Genomic DNA, 18,116 nt, shown 5'->3' on the forward strand with positions numbered 1-18,116 from the left:
CGTGGTCATCATGGGGGACCTGAACTTTCCAGACATCTGCTGGGAAGAGCAGTCAGCCAGGTCTGACTGCTCACGCAGGTCCCTAGCCAGAATGTAGGACCCCCATCTACCCCAGGAGTGCACAGCCCCAGCAGGGGAGATGCCTTGTTGGACCTGGTGCTGGCCACAGGTGATGACCTGGTGCGGGGGCTGCGGGGGCTCGACCCCCTGGGCGACAGCGATCGTCGCCTGCTGGGAGTCACCATCCAGCGCAAGGTGGCAAAGGCCAGCAGCAAGGCAGCAGCCCCGGATTTCAGGAGGGCGGACTTCAATGAGCTAAGGAGGATAGTTGGAGAAGCGCTGAGGTCCCAGAGGGGAGGGGAGCCGGGTGTCCAAGGAGAGTGGTCACTCCTTAAGGAGACAATCCTCCAAGCCCAAAGGGTGACGATCCCCATGCGGATCAAAGGGGGCAAGAGTGCTCAAAAGCCCCCATGGCTCACCAAATGCATCCAGGAATGTCTCCTAGCTAAAAGGGAGGCGCACCCCCAATGGCAGGGAGGGGCCATCACCAGGGAGGATTATACTGCAGTTGCTCGGGGCTGCAGGGGGGCGGTCAGGAAGGCCAAGGCAGAGATGGGACTGGGACTAGCTTCCCAGATTAAGGACAGCATGAAGTCCCTTTTTAAATACACAGGGGGCAAAAAAAGGGTACCAGATAACGTGGGGCCCCTGCAAGACACAACAGGAAATTTGGTTGTCGTACCAGACGACAAAGCTAACCTATTTAACGACTTTTTTGCCTCCAGTTTCCAGAGCAGGGACCAGATCAGCCCCCCACCGGGCCCCCCTCAGGCCCCAGGGGAGGCGCACCCAGGCCCAGGGTCAGGGCGGATCTAGTCAGGAACCATCTGGAAGGACCGGATGTATTTAAATCAGCGGGTCCGGAGGATCTCCACCCCCGAGTGCTGAGGGAATTAGCTGAGGTCATTGCAGGGCCCCCGGCATGGAACAAGAGGAAGCAGAAAGGAAAGTCCACGTAGCCCCTGAACTTGTGCGGGCTCTGCAGGTATCCTGGGGGGTACACGAAGAATACAGGGGCTCACAACTGTCTCCTGGACAGGGAAGCAGCATCTAATAGCCCTGAATCATCCCTCAGCACAGGTGCTGGGCTGAGGCTCACATCCAAATGAAAACATGTGCTTCATCCCAGGATCAGTCTATCTGCTGGGGCTCTCCTCCCAACACCCAGCTCCAGCATCTGCCCCATGTCAAAGAGCAGAACAAAACTAACCAGAGCCCCATTCATTTCACTGCTGCCCAGAGGAGTCAGTTTTCCTTCTGCTGCGGATTACACAACCGAAAAGCCCCAGAGGCAGTACTCTGTGGCGCCAGGCAAACACAGCTGCGCCAGCTGACTGAAGTCATGTCTGGAAGGTTATCGGGGCAGGTTTATGTGCTGTTAAACACAGGCCAGGAGTTGTGACCAACTCATGATGCTGCACAGAGGCACAGTTTGCAGGCAGTGTGGTGCTCAGAGATTTCTGAGAATACCGGCCTCTTTAAAGCCAGCGCTCAGAATCGCTTCTGATCAGCAACATTTTAAACTGAACAAGACTTGGCTCAACTGCTTAAAAGCTTGGGTCAAGGAGAAGCTGATGGCCCTTGTCTGAAGAACACACAGAAACAACTGGATTTTTCCAACTCTGGCACCGTAAATCTTGCAGAAACCCAGAACTACCAGGGCAAATCACCAGCATTGCAAGCAACATGTGCAACCGTCCCTGCCAGGGTAACCGCTCTTTGGAGAAACCCAGGAAGGGATTTTTCACCCTGCTACATTTAGTCATTTTGCTTCCCTTCCAGATGAAAAGTCTGCCAAAGGCTAAACCTAGCAAAATAGCTTGCAACCTGAAAGACCAAGAAGAGCCCCCAAAATGTGCAGATGAACAATTTTCAAAGGACAGCCAAACCTGTCAGAAGACACTGGATGGATTGTGCTTCACGCCGCTAACTCTAAAATGCTGGAATATAAGCTTCATCAATTCTTTGGGGCACTTGATGTGGTCAATGGCCATTAAGCCCATTTTACAAACGGGTAAGCTGTGCATCAGGTGAAGTGTTTTTCTAAGGGTTTCCTCAAAAGATCAGCAGTAAGCTGGTGGAAAAGCCAAGTCTCCAAAGTCCCAGGCCTGTGCCCAAAAGTTAGTCTCCTTTAATCCATCCTCTAATGTGCCAGGCTGCTAGCTTGGAAACAGGCACTTTGCTGGAGGGCAACACAAGGTAGCTATATAGTTGGGCCAATAAAAGGTGCTGCCAAACAAGCTTTGCTTCTGGCATGCACAATGGCCGCAGTACCGCCATGACCCTACTAGCAGCTTTAACAGTTTAGATTTAGGCTGCTACTCACCTCTTTAGATAGAAATTCCACATCTGCTTCATACAGACTTTTCCCAGAGGTCCTGGAGATTTCCACCACCACAGCTGTGCAGGCTCGCATGGCGGATGTTGGCAGCACAGCTTCCTCGTCCAGCAAAGCGTTTAGCAGGCTGCTTTTCCCAGCCCCCGTGTTCCCCACCACTGCAATATAGGTCTTTGGCATTTTCGTGTCTTTCCACAGCTTTTCAATCTGTTCTCTGATTTTGAAAAAGAGAGGAATTATGAAGACATCCTCTGGCTGCACTTGACTGCTTCTAAAACAGGGGTGGGCAAAATGCGGCCCGCAAGTTAGATGTGGCCTGCAAGGCCATTCTAACTGGCCTGCAGAGCCCCTAAAAAATTGAGAAAATTAATATTTATCTGCCCCTGGCTGCCTGTCATGCACCCCTCGATGGCTTGCCAAAACTCAATAAGTGGCCCTCTGCCCAAAATAATTGCCCGCCCCTGTTCTAAAAGGTCACATTTATGGGTGTTCAATTTGCACAGGCCATTCTTTTGATTGATATAAGATGTGAAGCTACGATGGATAAGAACAGACTACACAGAGGCATTTAATGCATAATGCAAGGGACTGCCACGGCAGGACTTCTTCATTTAAGATTATTTTGGCAACGAATGTGTATGAAGTGCCAGGAGGACCAATGGTTCGACAAGAATTAGGCAAGTGAGGGGAAAGAAGGAGCAAAAGGAAGTCAGCTCTGAAAATGTGAAGAGCCTGGCTTCATTGTTTGAAGTAATGATAGGATCCTTCCCCCTGAGGGGTGACCCCTGACAAATAAATCTAGATGGCCTCCAGCCCTGCCAGTCTATCATACAATCACAGACAGCGAGGGCTGGAAGGGACCTCAGGAGTTATCTAGTTCAACCCCTACTCAAAGCAGGACCAGCCCCAGGTACATCATCCCAGCCAAGGCTTTGTCTACCCCGGTCTTCAAAACCTCCAAGGATGGAGAGTCAACCACCTCTCTGGGTAGCCTGGCCCAGTGCTTTACTATTCTCCTTGTGACAGTTTTTCCTAATATCCAACCTGAACTTCCTTTCATAGAATCACAGAAGTAGGGTCGGAAGGGACCTTATAGATCTTCAAGTCCGACCCTCTGCCAGGGCAGGAGAAAAAAAAACTGGGCTCAAATGATCCCAGCTAGGTAGGCATCAAGCCTCCTCTTAAAGCCCCCCAGGGTAGGAGCCAGCACCACTTCCCTTGGAAGTTGGCTCCAGCTCCCAGCCGCCCTGACCGTGAAGTCGTTCTTACGGATGTCTAATTTAAACCTCCTCTCCAACAACTTGTGGCTGTTATTCCTTGTTATGTGGGGGGGTGCTCAGGGAAACAAGGTCTCTCCGAAACCCTTCTTGTCCCCCCTAGTGAGTTTATAGACGGTCACCAGGTCCCCCCTCAGCCTTCTCTTGCGAAGGCTGAACAGGTTCAGGTCCCGCAGTCTCTCATTGTAGGGTCTGCCCTGTTGTCCCTGGATCATTCGGTTGGCCTCCTCTGGACCCTCTCCATGTTGTCCACATCCCTCCTGAAGTGCGGCACCCAGAACTGGACACAGTACTCCAGCTGTGGCCTGACCGGTGTTGCATAGAGGGGGAGGATCACCTCCCTGGCCCTGCTCGAGATGCATCTGTGGATGCACGACAAGGTCCGTTTAGCCCTGCCAACCGTGACCTCACATTGTCAGCCCATGTTCATCTTGGAGTGAATAATGACTCCAAGATCTCTTTCTGCCTCCTGCTCTCAAGAAGGGAGTTTTCCATCTTATAAATGTGCTGCTGGTTACTACTGCCTATGTGCAGCACCCTGCACTTGTCAGTGTTGAAGCACATCCTGTTTTAGCTAGTCCACTCCTGTAACCTATCCAAGTCTTGCTGTAGTCTTTCCCTCCCTACTAGTGTCCTCACCTCACCCCAAATTTTGGTATCATCAGCGAATTTAAACAGGGTGCTTTTCACTGTGCTTTGCTTTGCTGCAGCTTGAGCCCATTGCTCCTGGTTCTACCATCTGCCCCTGCTGAGAACAGTCCAGCTCCATCCTCTTTGCAACCCTGTCCTCTGTAACAATGCACAAGTTGTTTTCTGTCAGCATTCAGAGGTTTGGGGTTATTCTACAAAATGACTGTCACCCTCCAAGGGATACACGCATGTAAAGAGGCAGTTAGTGGGGATGGGTAAGTTTGGCTCTGAATCTGCTCTGAAGTTTTCCAAGAGAACTTAAAAGCCATATTAAGACTGTATCACTACATGGTATGCAAACTGGGAAAGCAACGTGTTTTAGGAAGGACTCAAGGTAAAGACCTCTAATGCAGCAGGACACAAGAAACAGGAGTATGATCCAGGGGTGTTATAGGATGAAAGAATCCCGTTTCACAGAACTATGGCTCACGTTCTGTGTTGTCAATGGTGCAGAGATGCACTAGTCCAGGTGCTCCAGTCCAAGAAGTGCTACTACGTAAAGAGCATTTACATCAGTGGACAAGAAGCTGAACAGGAGTGAGCCTTTGTTGCCAAGAAGTTACTGGCATCCTGGGCTGCACTGGTAAGAGTGCTGCTAGCAGATCAAGGACAGCGATTCTTCCCCTCTATTCAGCACCGGGGAGGCCACATCTGTAGTCCTGTGTCCAGCTGTGGGCTCCCCACTACAGAAAGGATGTGGACACACTGGAGAGAGTCCAGTGGAGGGTAACAAAAATGGTTGTGGGGCTGGAGGACAGGACTGGTGAGGGGAGGCTGAGGGAACTTGGCTGATTTAGTCTGCAGAAGAGAAGACCGAGGGGTTATTTAATAGCAGCCTTCGCCTCCCTGCAGGGGGGCTGCAAAGAGGACGAAGCTGGGCTGGTCTCAATGGGGGCAGGTGACAGGACAAGGAGCAATGGGCTCAGGCTGCAGCAAGGGAAGTTGAGGTTGGATATTAGGAAAAACTCTCTCACTAGGAGGGTAGTAAAGCACTGGGACAGGTTACCCAGAGAGGCTGATGTGGACTCTCCATGCTTGGAGGTGTTTACGGCCTGGGTAGACAAAGCCCTGGCTGGGATGATGTAGTTGGGGCTGGTCTGGCTTGGAGCAGGGGGTTGGACTAGATGCAACCTCCTGAGGTCCCTTCAACCCTCATTTTCTATGATCCTATGCTCACCACTGCTCCCAGCACCAGACCATCTTGGACCCCAGTGATAGTGCCATTATGCTGGCCTTTAACTACTGAAAAGAAAAGCTTTACCTCCATTCCTCCATGTGCTCTGCATCAATGCCCTCAACAGCACCCAGGACCTGGGAAATTTCATCCAGCACGGTCTCACACTGCTGCAACTGGAACTCAACGTCCCCTGCTGAGGAAGCCCAGTCTTTTTGGACTTCCCTCTCCATCAGGCTTGCACCACTTGCACTTGCTTTTAAGGTAGAGTTCTTGGCACTGGAGACACCATCCAGATTTTTAGCCTCAGAGGAAAGGTCGTGAGCATTTGAACACACTGTGGGACTGTCTGGGAACTCTTGCATGTCTTCATCAATGTCTCTGGAACAAGAGGAAGCCTCCTCATCAGAGCAGTGCACGCATTCTGAAGTCGGCTGGCTGACCTCCAGTGCCTCAAGCTTGTAAGGAAGGAAGAGCTGGTCTCCCACTGACATCTCCCTAGGATCTGAAGCAGCGTTTGGTTGAAACGAAGCAGCTGGCAGAGAGATTGTGGTGGTTTCCCTAGTGCCATGGTTGTGCAAAGCTGGGATTTCTGGAGAAAGGACTAAAGGATGCTCCTTGACATCCCAGCTGAGATAAGAACCATCCCTACAAGTCTCCGATTGTAAGGAGCACTGCGGCTTTTCCTCGTTGAAGTCAGGGGTGGCTGCAGGTACACAAGCTGGACTGTTCGAAGCTGACCAAGAGAATTCAACTTCCTCCCATTCTGAGGGTCTCTGACTGCTAAGTTCAGCAGCCTCCAAGTTGCTGGGACCTCTCACTCCCACTGGGATACAAGGCTCAGGAACAACTCTTCCTTCCATGTCATCACAGAGGTTAGCTTGCCCTTCCCATTTCTGCCGCCTTTCACTAGCATCTCCATACTGGTCGTCTTCACTGAAGTCCTTATCTCCATTACCTCTTCCATCCCCACTGTTGGCCTCCATCGCAGAATCAGCTGTCCCACAACAAGGCAGTTTAGAGTAGAAGGAGTCCTCTTGTCTGCTAGAATAAGACTTCTGGACATACGCGCTCACAGCACAGTCTCTGGCCTTCTGAGGACAGTGTACATGGACTGGAGAAGTAGGGAGAGGCAAATATGAGCTCTTCAGCAAGATGGAGGTCCTGGCTGCAGGTTTGGATGGGGTTTGGGTGGCCTGGGCAGTAAGGTTTGCTTGAGGAGAGCTGCATGGTCCAGAGTCACACATGACAGTTCCTCTGTGACTTGCTACCTCTCCATTTTCTGACTCTGAGCTACTGGCAAAATCAAGAGGATGCAGTTTGGAGGGAGGGGAAAACCTGCTTCTGCCACTGTTACTGTCATGTTCCTCGGGGTCCTGCTTTCTTTTTAACTGCATCTGGGAATTACCCTCTGGTCCTATGCTGAATCCAACTCGTTCTTGTCCCAGGGGGTCTGCACTCTGGGTCACCGTGGCTTCAGGAGCTAATTCTGCAGGAAAGATCCAAGCATTTAGCGTGCGAGTGAAACCTAGTGTATCTAGCCACACCACCCCACACACCCCACCGGGTCCCCCTTCTCCTGTGTGTCACATTCAAGCATCCTGTTCCACGCTCTTCAGCGCATGCTTTCCTTCTAACCTTGTCCTTCCTCCCCTCCCACACAGGTGTCAGTCTGGAAGCTCCCCTCATCCCAGTCTCACCACTGCACCTGAATGTCAGGGGTTGGATGAAGAGATCACAAAACACACGCCTGGATACAGAGGCAAGCGTCCTGGGAACAGGAGGCCTGCTCTAGCATGTAGATGACAGGGCTGTGCCTTAGAAAGAAGCCGAAGCCCTGGAACACTTGTAGATGAGGGGCCTTCGGTATCTACCCGCTTTCCAGAAAATCGGAGCAGCAATTCCCCTCCCACACAGACAATGTTTTGCTCCGAGAGATGGGAGATGCAAGGAAAGCTGCACTAGAAGGCAAAGGCAGAGTGGAAGCCCACAGGAAGATGTGACCCATGCACCAACCTCTGCATTTCCCCAAGACAGCAGCTTAGGTAAGCATCTCCAAGCTTGCAGGAAAAGGTAAGTTAGACCCAAAACCCATGAGAGTAGCATATTCTCCATCACAAAGGAAAGATGACCAGTACATAACCTGACCCCTGGCTGGATGTTTCTCTGTAAAACAGATTAATCGGGCATAACACATAGCAGATATGCTGTGATAATTAGAACCGATTTACTTGGCTATCTTGGCAGTTCCTATGCTCATACCACCAATGCTTTCTAGTGGCATTTTATCTTCAGAACATTTAAGCATGAAGTACCTTGGGAGGGAGAACACCCAGGCTCTGTCTGAAGGAAGATTTCACCACGAGGCACATGGTAACCATCAAATTCGGGGCCTTCCTTTTGTTCGGTGTCAGTTACTTCCTTTGCGATTATTTGCTGCAAACTGGAAATATCCCCAGCGTCCAAATTCACACCTGAGGCAGAAGCTGAAAAGTCTCCTACATTATTAAGTGTTGCCTCAGACTGGAACAGTGCCGGAAGGTCTTTTTGGTCTTTGATGCTTTCAGCAGAGTCATCAGAGCTGGAGGGACTAATACACCAACTGCTTTGTCTCAGCGCTGGAGCAAGCTCTGAAACCGGAAGGGCGTCTTCACTCCAACCCCCGGCCGCGTCTTCTGCAGAGCTACGCGCCACATCTGACTGTGCCTTGGCTTCAGCCACGTTGCGACCATTGCCGCGCATCCCTTTGTGGGGCCCATCGCCACGTCTCGCACTAGTGCTGCTACTGCTTAGATCTGGGTCAGGTTGCAAATGAAGACTGCCCACAGAACTATTTGATATGTCAGAGAATATGAAGTCTGAGGTTTTGACTTGGGAGTTCTCCGCAACAGGCGACTTTGGAGGAGAACAAACAGGAAGATCTTCATGACTCAGTTCTAGACACAACCTGGACTGAAACTCTTCCTCTTCTGAGACAGAATCTGCGTGTGGGCTTTCAGGAGTTTCGTGTCCAAAGTCTTCTTCTAGCTTGTCCACGCAGGAATCGGCAGGGCTCGCAGCACGCTCGGTGAACTCGAACAGAGCATCAGGAGTGGATCTCTGGGATTCAGAGACAAATGTAGGTGGCCATTCACCGTCCAGGCTTGACCCTGAAGGCAGACTGCTTTGGCCGTCACTTAGACCACTGTCGCTGGCCGCCACACTGGTGGATTCACCATCTTTGCTTTTTGTCACATCTCCGTCGGTGAGTGGCACAAACATCTCCATGTCCACCGGGGTATTAGAGCTGCTTGTTTTGTTAAAAGCTTCCTTCACTAACTGGGCAATAGTGTTTTTAACGTCTTCTCTCTCAACTCCATCGTGACACTGAGCTGACTGATGACTGTATTCCTTAACGGGCTGCCTAATGCCATTGCCAGCCCGCGAGCTATGAAGGTCCTTGAAATCACAAGGAATAGAAAGCAAGGTGACATCGGTACCGGGCAGGTCACACTCAGGAACTAAAACAGAACCCCAAGGGCGGCGTCTCTTCTGAGAGCTTGGGTCACCCCCACAATCCAGAGGTCCAAAGCTTTCATTTCTATGAATGGGTCTTTTTAAGGTTCTGGCAGAGCTCTCACTGCTCGACACTTGACTCCAAGAACTGGGATTTGTCACGTCGTGAGAGTCTGTTCTGCTGGTAGAGCCAGGCTTTGAAGTGCTCACACCCCCACCCATGCCTGCAGGCTTGTATACCTCTGCATGGGGCTTCAGGGGCTCAGAGTCTTGGCTTTGCTGGTGCTGAAACACCTGCTTGTTTCGTCCTGTTTCCTGAGGACGCTCCTCTTCTTCCGAAGGGAGACTGGCCAGTGATCCACTTCCTGGAGAAGCTTTAACAGTTTTTAAGGAGCTGAGAGCTGCAGCTAGAGCTCCTGTGCCTGGTTCTTCAATTAAACCACTGAGGACTCCATCTTTATCCTGCTGAACCTCATCTAGACTTGTTCCAGTTTGGATAACACTAGAATCAGCATTTCCTGCAAGTTCATCTGAACAACCTGCACCTTGCTTATGCAAACCAACATCTACAGGACTCTCCACAGCTTCTGTCTCTGTCTGCCTTCCTGGGATGCAGGAATCAGAAACAGGGTGTAAATGGACAAGAGCATCTTCTGCAGCTGGTTGGGTCTCTTTGTCTCCTGGGTGTTTTAATAAGTGAGTGAAGTCTTCACCGGTCGCTAAACACATGCTTGGATGGTCAGGTGCAACAGTTCTGGCTTCATTTAGACCATGTGCAGCATCACGAGAACTGTCTTTTTGTTCCAAACTCTCCTCTGCTGACATCTCAATACCTAGATTTGATTCGATTCCAGTGCTTTTGTCACAGTGGGTTTTAGTTTGTTCACAGTCCAGGTCAGGATGTGAAATAATGTCATTAGAAACACTTGCTGGATCAGAAACAACAGTATTCCCATTCTGTGGGATGCTGCCTCCATCCACCTGCAGCTCAGCTGCCTCCATCATGCTCATGCTCTCCTCCATCATGCTCATGCTCTCCTTTTCTTCTTTTTCAAGGTCAGAAAAGTGCAAATTAAACTCCTCCCCATGGAATGACTCCGGCACTTCCTCAAGGTCAGTCTCGGTTTCCTGTGGGATGTTTTCAGCTGTATTTCCTTCGGCAGGTTCCAGCTCTTTAAATGCAAGATGATGTGCCCCGCGTGTGCAATCATTTTTATCCACGCTGCAGGGTTGTGCACCTGATTGGGGAGCTTGCAGCTCTGTTTCATCGACCTCTTGGCACACACTATCATTACCGCTTTCCAGCCCTCCTGCTGTGCAGCTCTCAGCAGTAATAGTTCCTTCAGGTAACTTCTCCACCGCGAGGTCTTCTGGAGAGAGAGGTGGCTTTACAGGATCGTCTCTGGGCTTTGAATCCACATCTCCTTCCAGCTGCTGAGACTGAATCGCACCAGAACCAGGTTCCCGCTGGCCATGACCAGTAGACTGCTGTTGGAGATCCAGGTGGAGGCAGCCTACACAAAAGTTCCCATCATCTTTTGGGTAATTATTTGGTTCTCCTATAACAGGTTCAGTGAAATGGGCATGGGTGGGCCTGGGTTCCCCTTTGTCCTCTTCTGCTGTTTCAGGTTTTGCATTGCATTTATGGCTGGATGCCTCAACTCTATTTTTGCTGTTCAGCTCTACATCACCATCTGCATTCTTGGTGTCCTGCTGAGACAGGGTGCCATCACGAACAGGTTTCAGACTGTTCCCTACGGCCCCTTCAATCACATGGAAAGAGGACTGCATCTGTGAATAGGAACAATCGCTGAAGTCAGGACTTCTTTCTGCTGCTGGAAGAGCGTGTTCGGATAGGTCTGGTGAAGAAAGGCCATCTGCTTTTCCTCCCTCGACTTGGGGCAGGTAACAAGCACTTTCCCCTTCCAGCCTGTCTACAGGCATATCTATGTTGTTGTCATGACGAAGATTCATTTGGCCATCACATGAGCTTCCCATAATCTCTCTCTCTTGATCTAAGCCTTGGTTTTCTATATTTGTCTGTTGCTCAATTATGATGTCTTTCGTGGCTGTGCCTGCGCCCTTCCTCTCTACAGATACTCTTGCACTCGCCTTGCTTTGAACACCATCTTCCTCTCTCTCTTCAGGAAACAGATCCTCAGTGCTGATCATGTGATCCAGTTGCATGTCCCCTGATATTGCACTTTGTGCCAGTGTGCAGGGATTTTTCAATTCCTGCCCCTCACCCTCACTCATCCTATCATCATCATCATCCTGCATGGAGTCCACAGCATGGCTTACAGGGATTTCAACCACCGGAAAAGATCTGTTGATATCTGCATTTTCTCCCAATTCTTTTTCTGCAGTAAAGAGATGGATCTGGTCTTTCCTCTGCCACCTCTTCTCCGCCATGGTGCAGTTGTCACCCTCCACTTGACAGTCTTCAGGAAGGCATGTGCTTAAATCCATGGGGGCTTCTGGACTCACGGCTTCTTCCAGTTTCCCTTCTGCACTTCCCAGAGGTGTCCCTTGAATGGGAGAACTTGAATCTACAAATGCCATCTCTTTTGTGCAGGGATCTGGAGAAAGATTTTGCTTTGCTTGTTCCAGAGAAGCTGCAAAACCCAACTCTGTCTGTGGGGAAGATCCTCCCCAGGAATTTTCACTTGAATCATTCTGTGCAGTTCCTTCATGCACCACTGAAAGTGACTGGGGGGACGCATTTGTATCCACAGACCTGGAGACTTCCCCTTCCTTGCTGACACCAGGGTCTGCCTTTCCACTCCTGTGCTCATCTTCAGAAGACTGTGTCGCCAATAAATCCATTTCCCTCTCCTGTCTCAGCATTGTTTGAGTTCCCACTTCTGCGTACGATATTTCTACCCAGTCTGTAACAGAAGATAACTTGGTCTCTACATCTAAGGAATCTCTCCTTGATCTGCTGCAGTCTTCATCTCCGGGCCCATCACATCTCTCCATCTCTAAAGAAGTGTCATTGGCATAGGTGGGTGACAGTTCATCACATTCTAGAGCAGCACTTATTTGAAATGCATTAGTTTTGCTGAAACCCAAGTCACCACTAAGCTCCTTTGTCACCTTACTCATACACAGAGCTGCAGGTCTATATGGAGGGTCTAACTGAAAACCTCCAGACTCGACATGTGCTGCAGCATTTAAACCAACAGAAGCAGAAGTATTTGTTTGGCAAGAATCCGCAGAAGCTGAAGTCTGTGTTTCACTTCGGGTCACGGGCTCAGTGTCGACTTCTTGGCTCGCTGTTCTATCAGCGGAACTCTTGACAGATCCAAGAGCTTCAGACTTCTCTTTGTCTTCACAAGGACACTCCTGACAGGACATCTTTGCAGACACAAGCTGGTCTTTGGAAGGAGTGCATGCATGCCAGCCCAAGCCAGGTTGGTTCCCTGCAACTGTGGAATCCGCAGCGTTTGGCATTATCTTAGTTACAAGCATGTCTGTTATCATAAGAGAATCTGCCGACGATTCTTCCTCGTCTGAATGAGCCATGTCCAGGCTCCGCACAGCCCCTGTTCTGCCCACGCCAGAGACATCTTGTTCAATATCACAGCTCTGGAACAAGGCAGAACCATGGTGAAGCTCGTTGTCATCAACTGGGACTCTGGAGGGCCATCGGTTTCCTGTTAAACACAACACCGTTGCTTTTGCTGCATCCGGCATCACGGCTTTAGGAGCATGAAAAGAGTTCTGATTCTCCGGGTTAATTATTCCAGTATCCAAAAGCACAGGGCTGCTACCTACAGTGTTTTGCAACTTCACCTCCAAAGCACAATTTCTGCGTATTTCTTCCCCTTCTCTGTCTGATGTGGTTGCGATTTTATCACCAGTAGATTCAGCTGGCTTTTGAACATCTAAAGCAGTTGCAGGCTTCTGAGTTTCCAGATCTGAAATGTTCTTTAATGTTTCCAAGCTTAATTCTTTATCAGCTAGTGGGCCATCACTATCACTTTCTATGACATTATTATCATTTTCTTGCATTTCTGCTTCTCTCTCATTGGGCACAAGGCTGTTTTCTTTTAAGACAGAGGTCAGTGTGGCTTTGCAGGGCTCACTCTGCATCTCAGGATGCAGATCATCATGGGAAAGTTCTGTGCCAGGTACAAATGGGACACTGGCTTCCTGAGTGGTGTTTTCACTCGCATCCAGGCCAGAAAGCAAGCCCAGCTCCTCCACAGAGGCTGCGCTATCAGCATCTACTAGGTCATTCACTGGCAAACTGTGACCTGGATCTTCAGCCAAAGCAACATCTTCCAGGACTTCGTTGACTGCAATACTTTCACGGCCTTCTGTTTCAACGAGAGCCAGTTTTGAGGAGCTCTTTACATACAGATGCTCCTTTTTCTCCAAAGTTTCCAACTCCACAAGAGCTGCTGTTGAACACAGGCTTCCATGCACTTCACTATCGAGTCTGGGCCGCTCCAGAAGGGGCTCTTCCTGTTCTTCCATTGATCCTTCCTTTCCCATTAAATTCTCATGATTGCTAACTGGTAGCACATGGCTCATAGCTTCGTTTGTCACCTCTGTAACCTGCACTGGAGTACCGGATGCTGAAGCCTCACACAGTTCAGATTCAGTTGTTTCCTTAATATCATCTATCTCCATTGCTTCCTCACTGTCAGCCGAGCCTCCACCGCTGCTAAGTGCTGAGTGCTCAGCTCCTGGGACCCCCAGTGCAGGAACAACGTTGTCTCCATGTTCTTTGTGGAAGGAGTCTGGAAGCTCTTGAGTGTTATCAGACAGGCCACCTTGAAGCATTTCTCCTCCACCTGAGTCACTGGCATCTGTCTCCAGAATGTCTTCTACCTGACACGGAGATGGCTCCACTTCCATTTCATCAGTGTCCCGGTTCTCAGGGAGGAATGGCTTGTAAGTCTCTGGCACACTCCCCGATGCGAGTGCCTGGCCCCCATCTGGTTCTGCACAGAGAAAACTGCAATCAATTGGTTCCAATTTCTGCCCAGCATTTTCCAGAATTGAAGGGGACTGTGTAATTACGAAGGTGCGTTGCCGAGAAGACTCTGCAGTGATGGCTGGACTCCACCTAATAACATCGAACTCAGGTGAAGCAGAACGTCCAGGCAGTGGCATCATCCTAGCGCAGCCACCCAGTGACGTGTCTGGTGTTGCAGCTGATCCAGATGTTCTTGGTAACTGTAACTGGTCTGAAGACACACCATGAGAATTTGCATGGAACAAAAACTTAGCTGGAAGCAGAACCGAGTCCCCTGTTGTTAATGGCAAAGACGAGATTGCAGGAGGCTGCGTCTCACCGCAGCGTACATGAGATTCAGATGCAGCTCTTGCACCGTGAGGGACCATTTGAGAAGCCAAAGGCAGGACGGAAAGGCCAAGGTTTTTTTCAGCCCCGATGCTAGAGATGAACACTTGTGGAACTTCAGCAGATGTTAGCAGTGGTGACTGAACCTGTAAGAAAGTCAGCACCATCAAGTATTGAGACACTTGGCATAGCTAGGGAAGAATGTCACTTAATTCAAAGAACCGAAGCATAAAAACTCAAACCCATATAGCACCTACAACAGTTTCACATTTATTTAGCTCTTTTCTGTGTGGCCTGCCAACCATTCAGTGCCACTCCCACAAACTGCTGCACATCAGGCACAGGATTTATTTTTGGCTGGCAGGACTGCAAAAGCCTCCCTTCCCACAATTCAACTAGTGACCCAAGTTTATGGCTGTGCATGCTGTTATTTTTGGCACTCCCACAGTGCTGGCAGTGCTGCATTTCAGGAACTAGAATCACAGAAAATGAGGGTTGAAATGTGATGAGCTGAGGCATGGGACAGACTCCTATGGAGTCTGTAGTCTATCAAGACTCTCTGATCCTTGCCATAGAGCTGCCAGCCATCCAGGTGCCCCCCATTTTGTGTTTTTCATTATTCTTCCCAAGGTCACAGGATCATAGACAATGAGGGTGGAAAGGGACCTCAGGAGATCACATCTAGTCCAACCCCTGCTCCAAGCAGAACCATTCCCATCGAGGCTAGATCTTCCTCATTCTCTCTCTGGCTGCTGGGTCAACACTATGAGAGAGAGCAGGGCTTCAGTGAAACCGAGTCACACAGAAGTAGGGCTGGAAAGGACCTCCAGAAGTCACCACTGACCCTGGCTGAATGGAAAGCAAGAGGGTCTCCAGGGCTGCTCTTGACCCTCTGCAGCCAGCAGCTGTGGGGAGTGGCCACACGGGGTGCTAGGCTCAGCTAGGGACAGCAGTAGCAGGCAAGTCCCCCCTTCCTGCCGTTGCTTAGCCCAGGACCTGCAGCCGCACCTTGCCTCCATTTTTCCCATAGTCTGAGCTCAGTTCCCACTGCCCAGACTCTGCAAGGGACCCAGGCATCCAGGGCCACAGGGACCTGGAGCTGCTGGCATGTATCCCAGCTCCAGCTTGAGCACCATGCAGCGCTTGGTGGAGCAGCCTGAGCTGGAGATGGTTGTCCCATGGATCTAGGTGGGAGTCAGGGGGTTGCTGCTACCCCTACCTACTACCCCCCCCTTTTCAAAATCCTAGATCCACCTGTATATATTATATAAAGCACATATGAGATACATAAAATAAGAATAATATATACCTTATTCTATAACATATATATATAATTTTTCACACATGCATGCACGTGTGTGCGCATGTGTGTATCTTACTGCGTTAGTCTACAAATGTGCATATCACCCTGCCTTCAGACTAAGACAGCTAACTACCCCTTTCTGTAGCATGATACACCTCCACACTGCGGACAAGGCCCGCTTTCCTTGGCTCTCTCTAGGGCATTTTAATAAAACTTGTGGTGGCAGGACACTGCCAGCCACTAGCCCCTGCTTTACTCAGGACAGGTTTAGGGGCTCTTGGTGTCTTTGGGCACTGCAGCTGTGCAGCAGGGTTGACGGCGTACTTTCGGGAACAGATTCAACAAGGCTATGTCTGGGATGGTTTGGATGGGCATGATCCCGCTTCAAGCAGGGGGCTGGACTAACTGTGATCTCCGGTGGTGCCTTCCATCCTTACTTTTCTACTACGAGACATGTATATGCATCAACACCAACTCTATTTAAAGACATGCAAATAAACATGAAAAGTTGACAGTGTCATAATTGTCCTTTACTTCACATTTCATTAGTTCTCATCATTCACTGCATCTTGTCTACACTGTAGGTCAAAAGTGCCATAAGGCAGGTACTGGATCCTTTTTATTTACCTGAAAAGCCTCTAGCTCACTGCTGTGTATCAAATGAACAAAAGACTGACCCTTGCAAAGGGAGAATGAAGTTATTTAGGGAGTCACAATATAGCTTTTAAATGTCACAGATTTCAAAACATTTCCCCCTTTGATTTTCTTAGCTGAAAAGCAGATGTTTTTCAAGCCCTGAAACACCCTAGAAACAGTCAGTAATGTTTTGGGGGTTTTTTGCTATGCTTGCCTCACCTGTGGTAGTGAATTCTGTAGCCCATTATATGAGCTTTGTATCCGGTCCATCCTGCAGGAACAATGTTCAAACTGAAATAGAAATGCAAAAGATTATGCAGGGGGTCGGACTCAATGATCTATGGAGGTCCCTTCCAACCCTAACATCTATGAATCTATGAGATATAGCACAGAAATTGCTTCATTCCAATTCATCATCCAGGAGACTAAAACAAGGGAGCCTAATGCCTCATAAGATCAATTTTACACTTGATTGTCAAACAGGTTCCAATTTTCAGGCTTAAAGGAAGTCCCATTTTATAGTATAATAGTTAGTAGGGTCAGAAGGGACCTGAGCAGATCATCAAGTCGACCCCCTACCACAGCAGGAAAGAGTACTGGGGTCAAATGACCCCAGCAGGTGATTGTCTAGCCTTGTCTTAAAGGCCCCCAGGGTAGGAGACAGGACCACTTAGCTTGGAAGTTGGTTTCAGATCCTAGCCGCCCTGACCGTGAAGTCGCGCCTCCTGATATCTAGCCCAAATCTCCCCTCTGCCAGCTTTTGACCATTGTTTCTAGTCACTCCTGGCAGTGCTCGAGGGAACAGGGACTCCCCCAGTGCCTGCTGGTCCCCCCTGACTAGTTTGTAACAGGCCACAAGATCCCCCTCAGCCTTCTCTTGTGGAGGCTGAACAGGTTCAGGTCCCGTCGCCTCTCCTCGTCGGGCCTGCCCTGCTGTCCCCTGATCATGCGGGTGGCCTCCTCTGGGCCCTCTCCATGCTGTCCACATCCCTCTTGAAGTGCGGTGCCCAGAACTGGACGCAGGACTCCAGCTGCGGCCTGACCAGTGCCGCATAGGGGGGGAGGATCACCTCCTTGGACCTGCTCGAGATGCATCTGTGGATGCACAACAAGGTGCAGTTGGCCTTCCTGACCGCGTCCCCACACTGCCGGCCCATGTTCATCTTGGCATCAACGATGACTCCAAGATCCTTTTCTGCCTCTGCCCTGATGAGAAGGGAGTTCCCCAGCCTGTAGGTATGGTGCCGGTTCTTCATCCCCAGGTGCAGCACCTTGCACTTGTCTGTGTTGAATCCCATCCTATTCTCATCCGCCCACCCCTGTAACCTGTCTAGGTCCGATTGTAGCCTATTCCTTCCTTCTAGCGTGCCCACGTCCCCCCCACATCTTAGCATCATCACCAAATTTGAACAGGTGCTTTTTACCCCCTCGTCCAAGTCACTGATGAAGATGTTGAACAGCATGGGCCCGAGGACCGAGCCCTGGGGGTCCCACTGCCCACGTCCTTCCAGGTCGAAAATGACCCGTCCACCACCGCTCTCTGGGCGCAACCCTCCAGCCAGTTGGTGACCCATTTGACTGTGTAGGTGTCGACACCACAGTCCCCCAGTTTTTTAATGAGAACGGGGTGAGAGACAGTGTCGAAGGCCTTCCAGTTTTGCTACTGTTAAAATGCTCGTTACCAAAATCTCTCGGAAGCAGGTACACAACGGTATTCAAAGGAGCTGCGACATTATCAGAACTCAGGAGAGGCCTCCTCAGCACTGTACTGAACTCTGGTCAGCTAATGAGACCTTACAAGAAGCCCCCAGGTAACACTTACCCTGTAA

General features: G+C 50.1%; 1 protein-coding gene across 3 annotated transcripts in view; it reads right to left on the minus strand.

Moving 5' to 3' along the window:
* LOC149869768 (uncharacterized) overlaps window positions 1–18,116 on the minus strand; it is an 86,042-nt gene that overhangs the window by 56,916 nt on the left and 11,010 nt on the right. For all 3 annotated transcript variants that reach the window (XM_090040878.1, XM_090040879.1, XM_090040880.1), the window contains exons 5-8: window positions 16,507–16,578; window positions 7,855–14,494; window positions 5,627–7,028; window positions 2,387–2,612 (exon numbers count right to left, since the gene is read on the minus strand). In XM_090040878.1, the coding sequence (XP_089897004.1) occupies window positions 2,387–2,612; window positions 5,627–7,028; window positions 7,855–14,494; window positions 16,507–16,578 (8,340 nt within the window). The remainder of the gene's footprint in view (window positions 1–2,386; window positions 2,613–5,626; window positions 7,029–7,854; window positions 14,495–16,506; window positions 16,579–18,116) is intronic.

Source organism: Crocodylus siamensis, chromosome 3 (assembly GCF_052110815.1).
Source record: "Crocodylus siamensis isolate JL-2025a chromosome 3, ASM5211081v1, whole genome shotgun sequence".
Taxonomy (NCBI): Eukaryota; Metazoa; Chordata; order Crocodylia; family Crocodylidae; genus Crocodylus; species Crocodylus siamensis.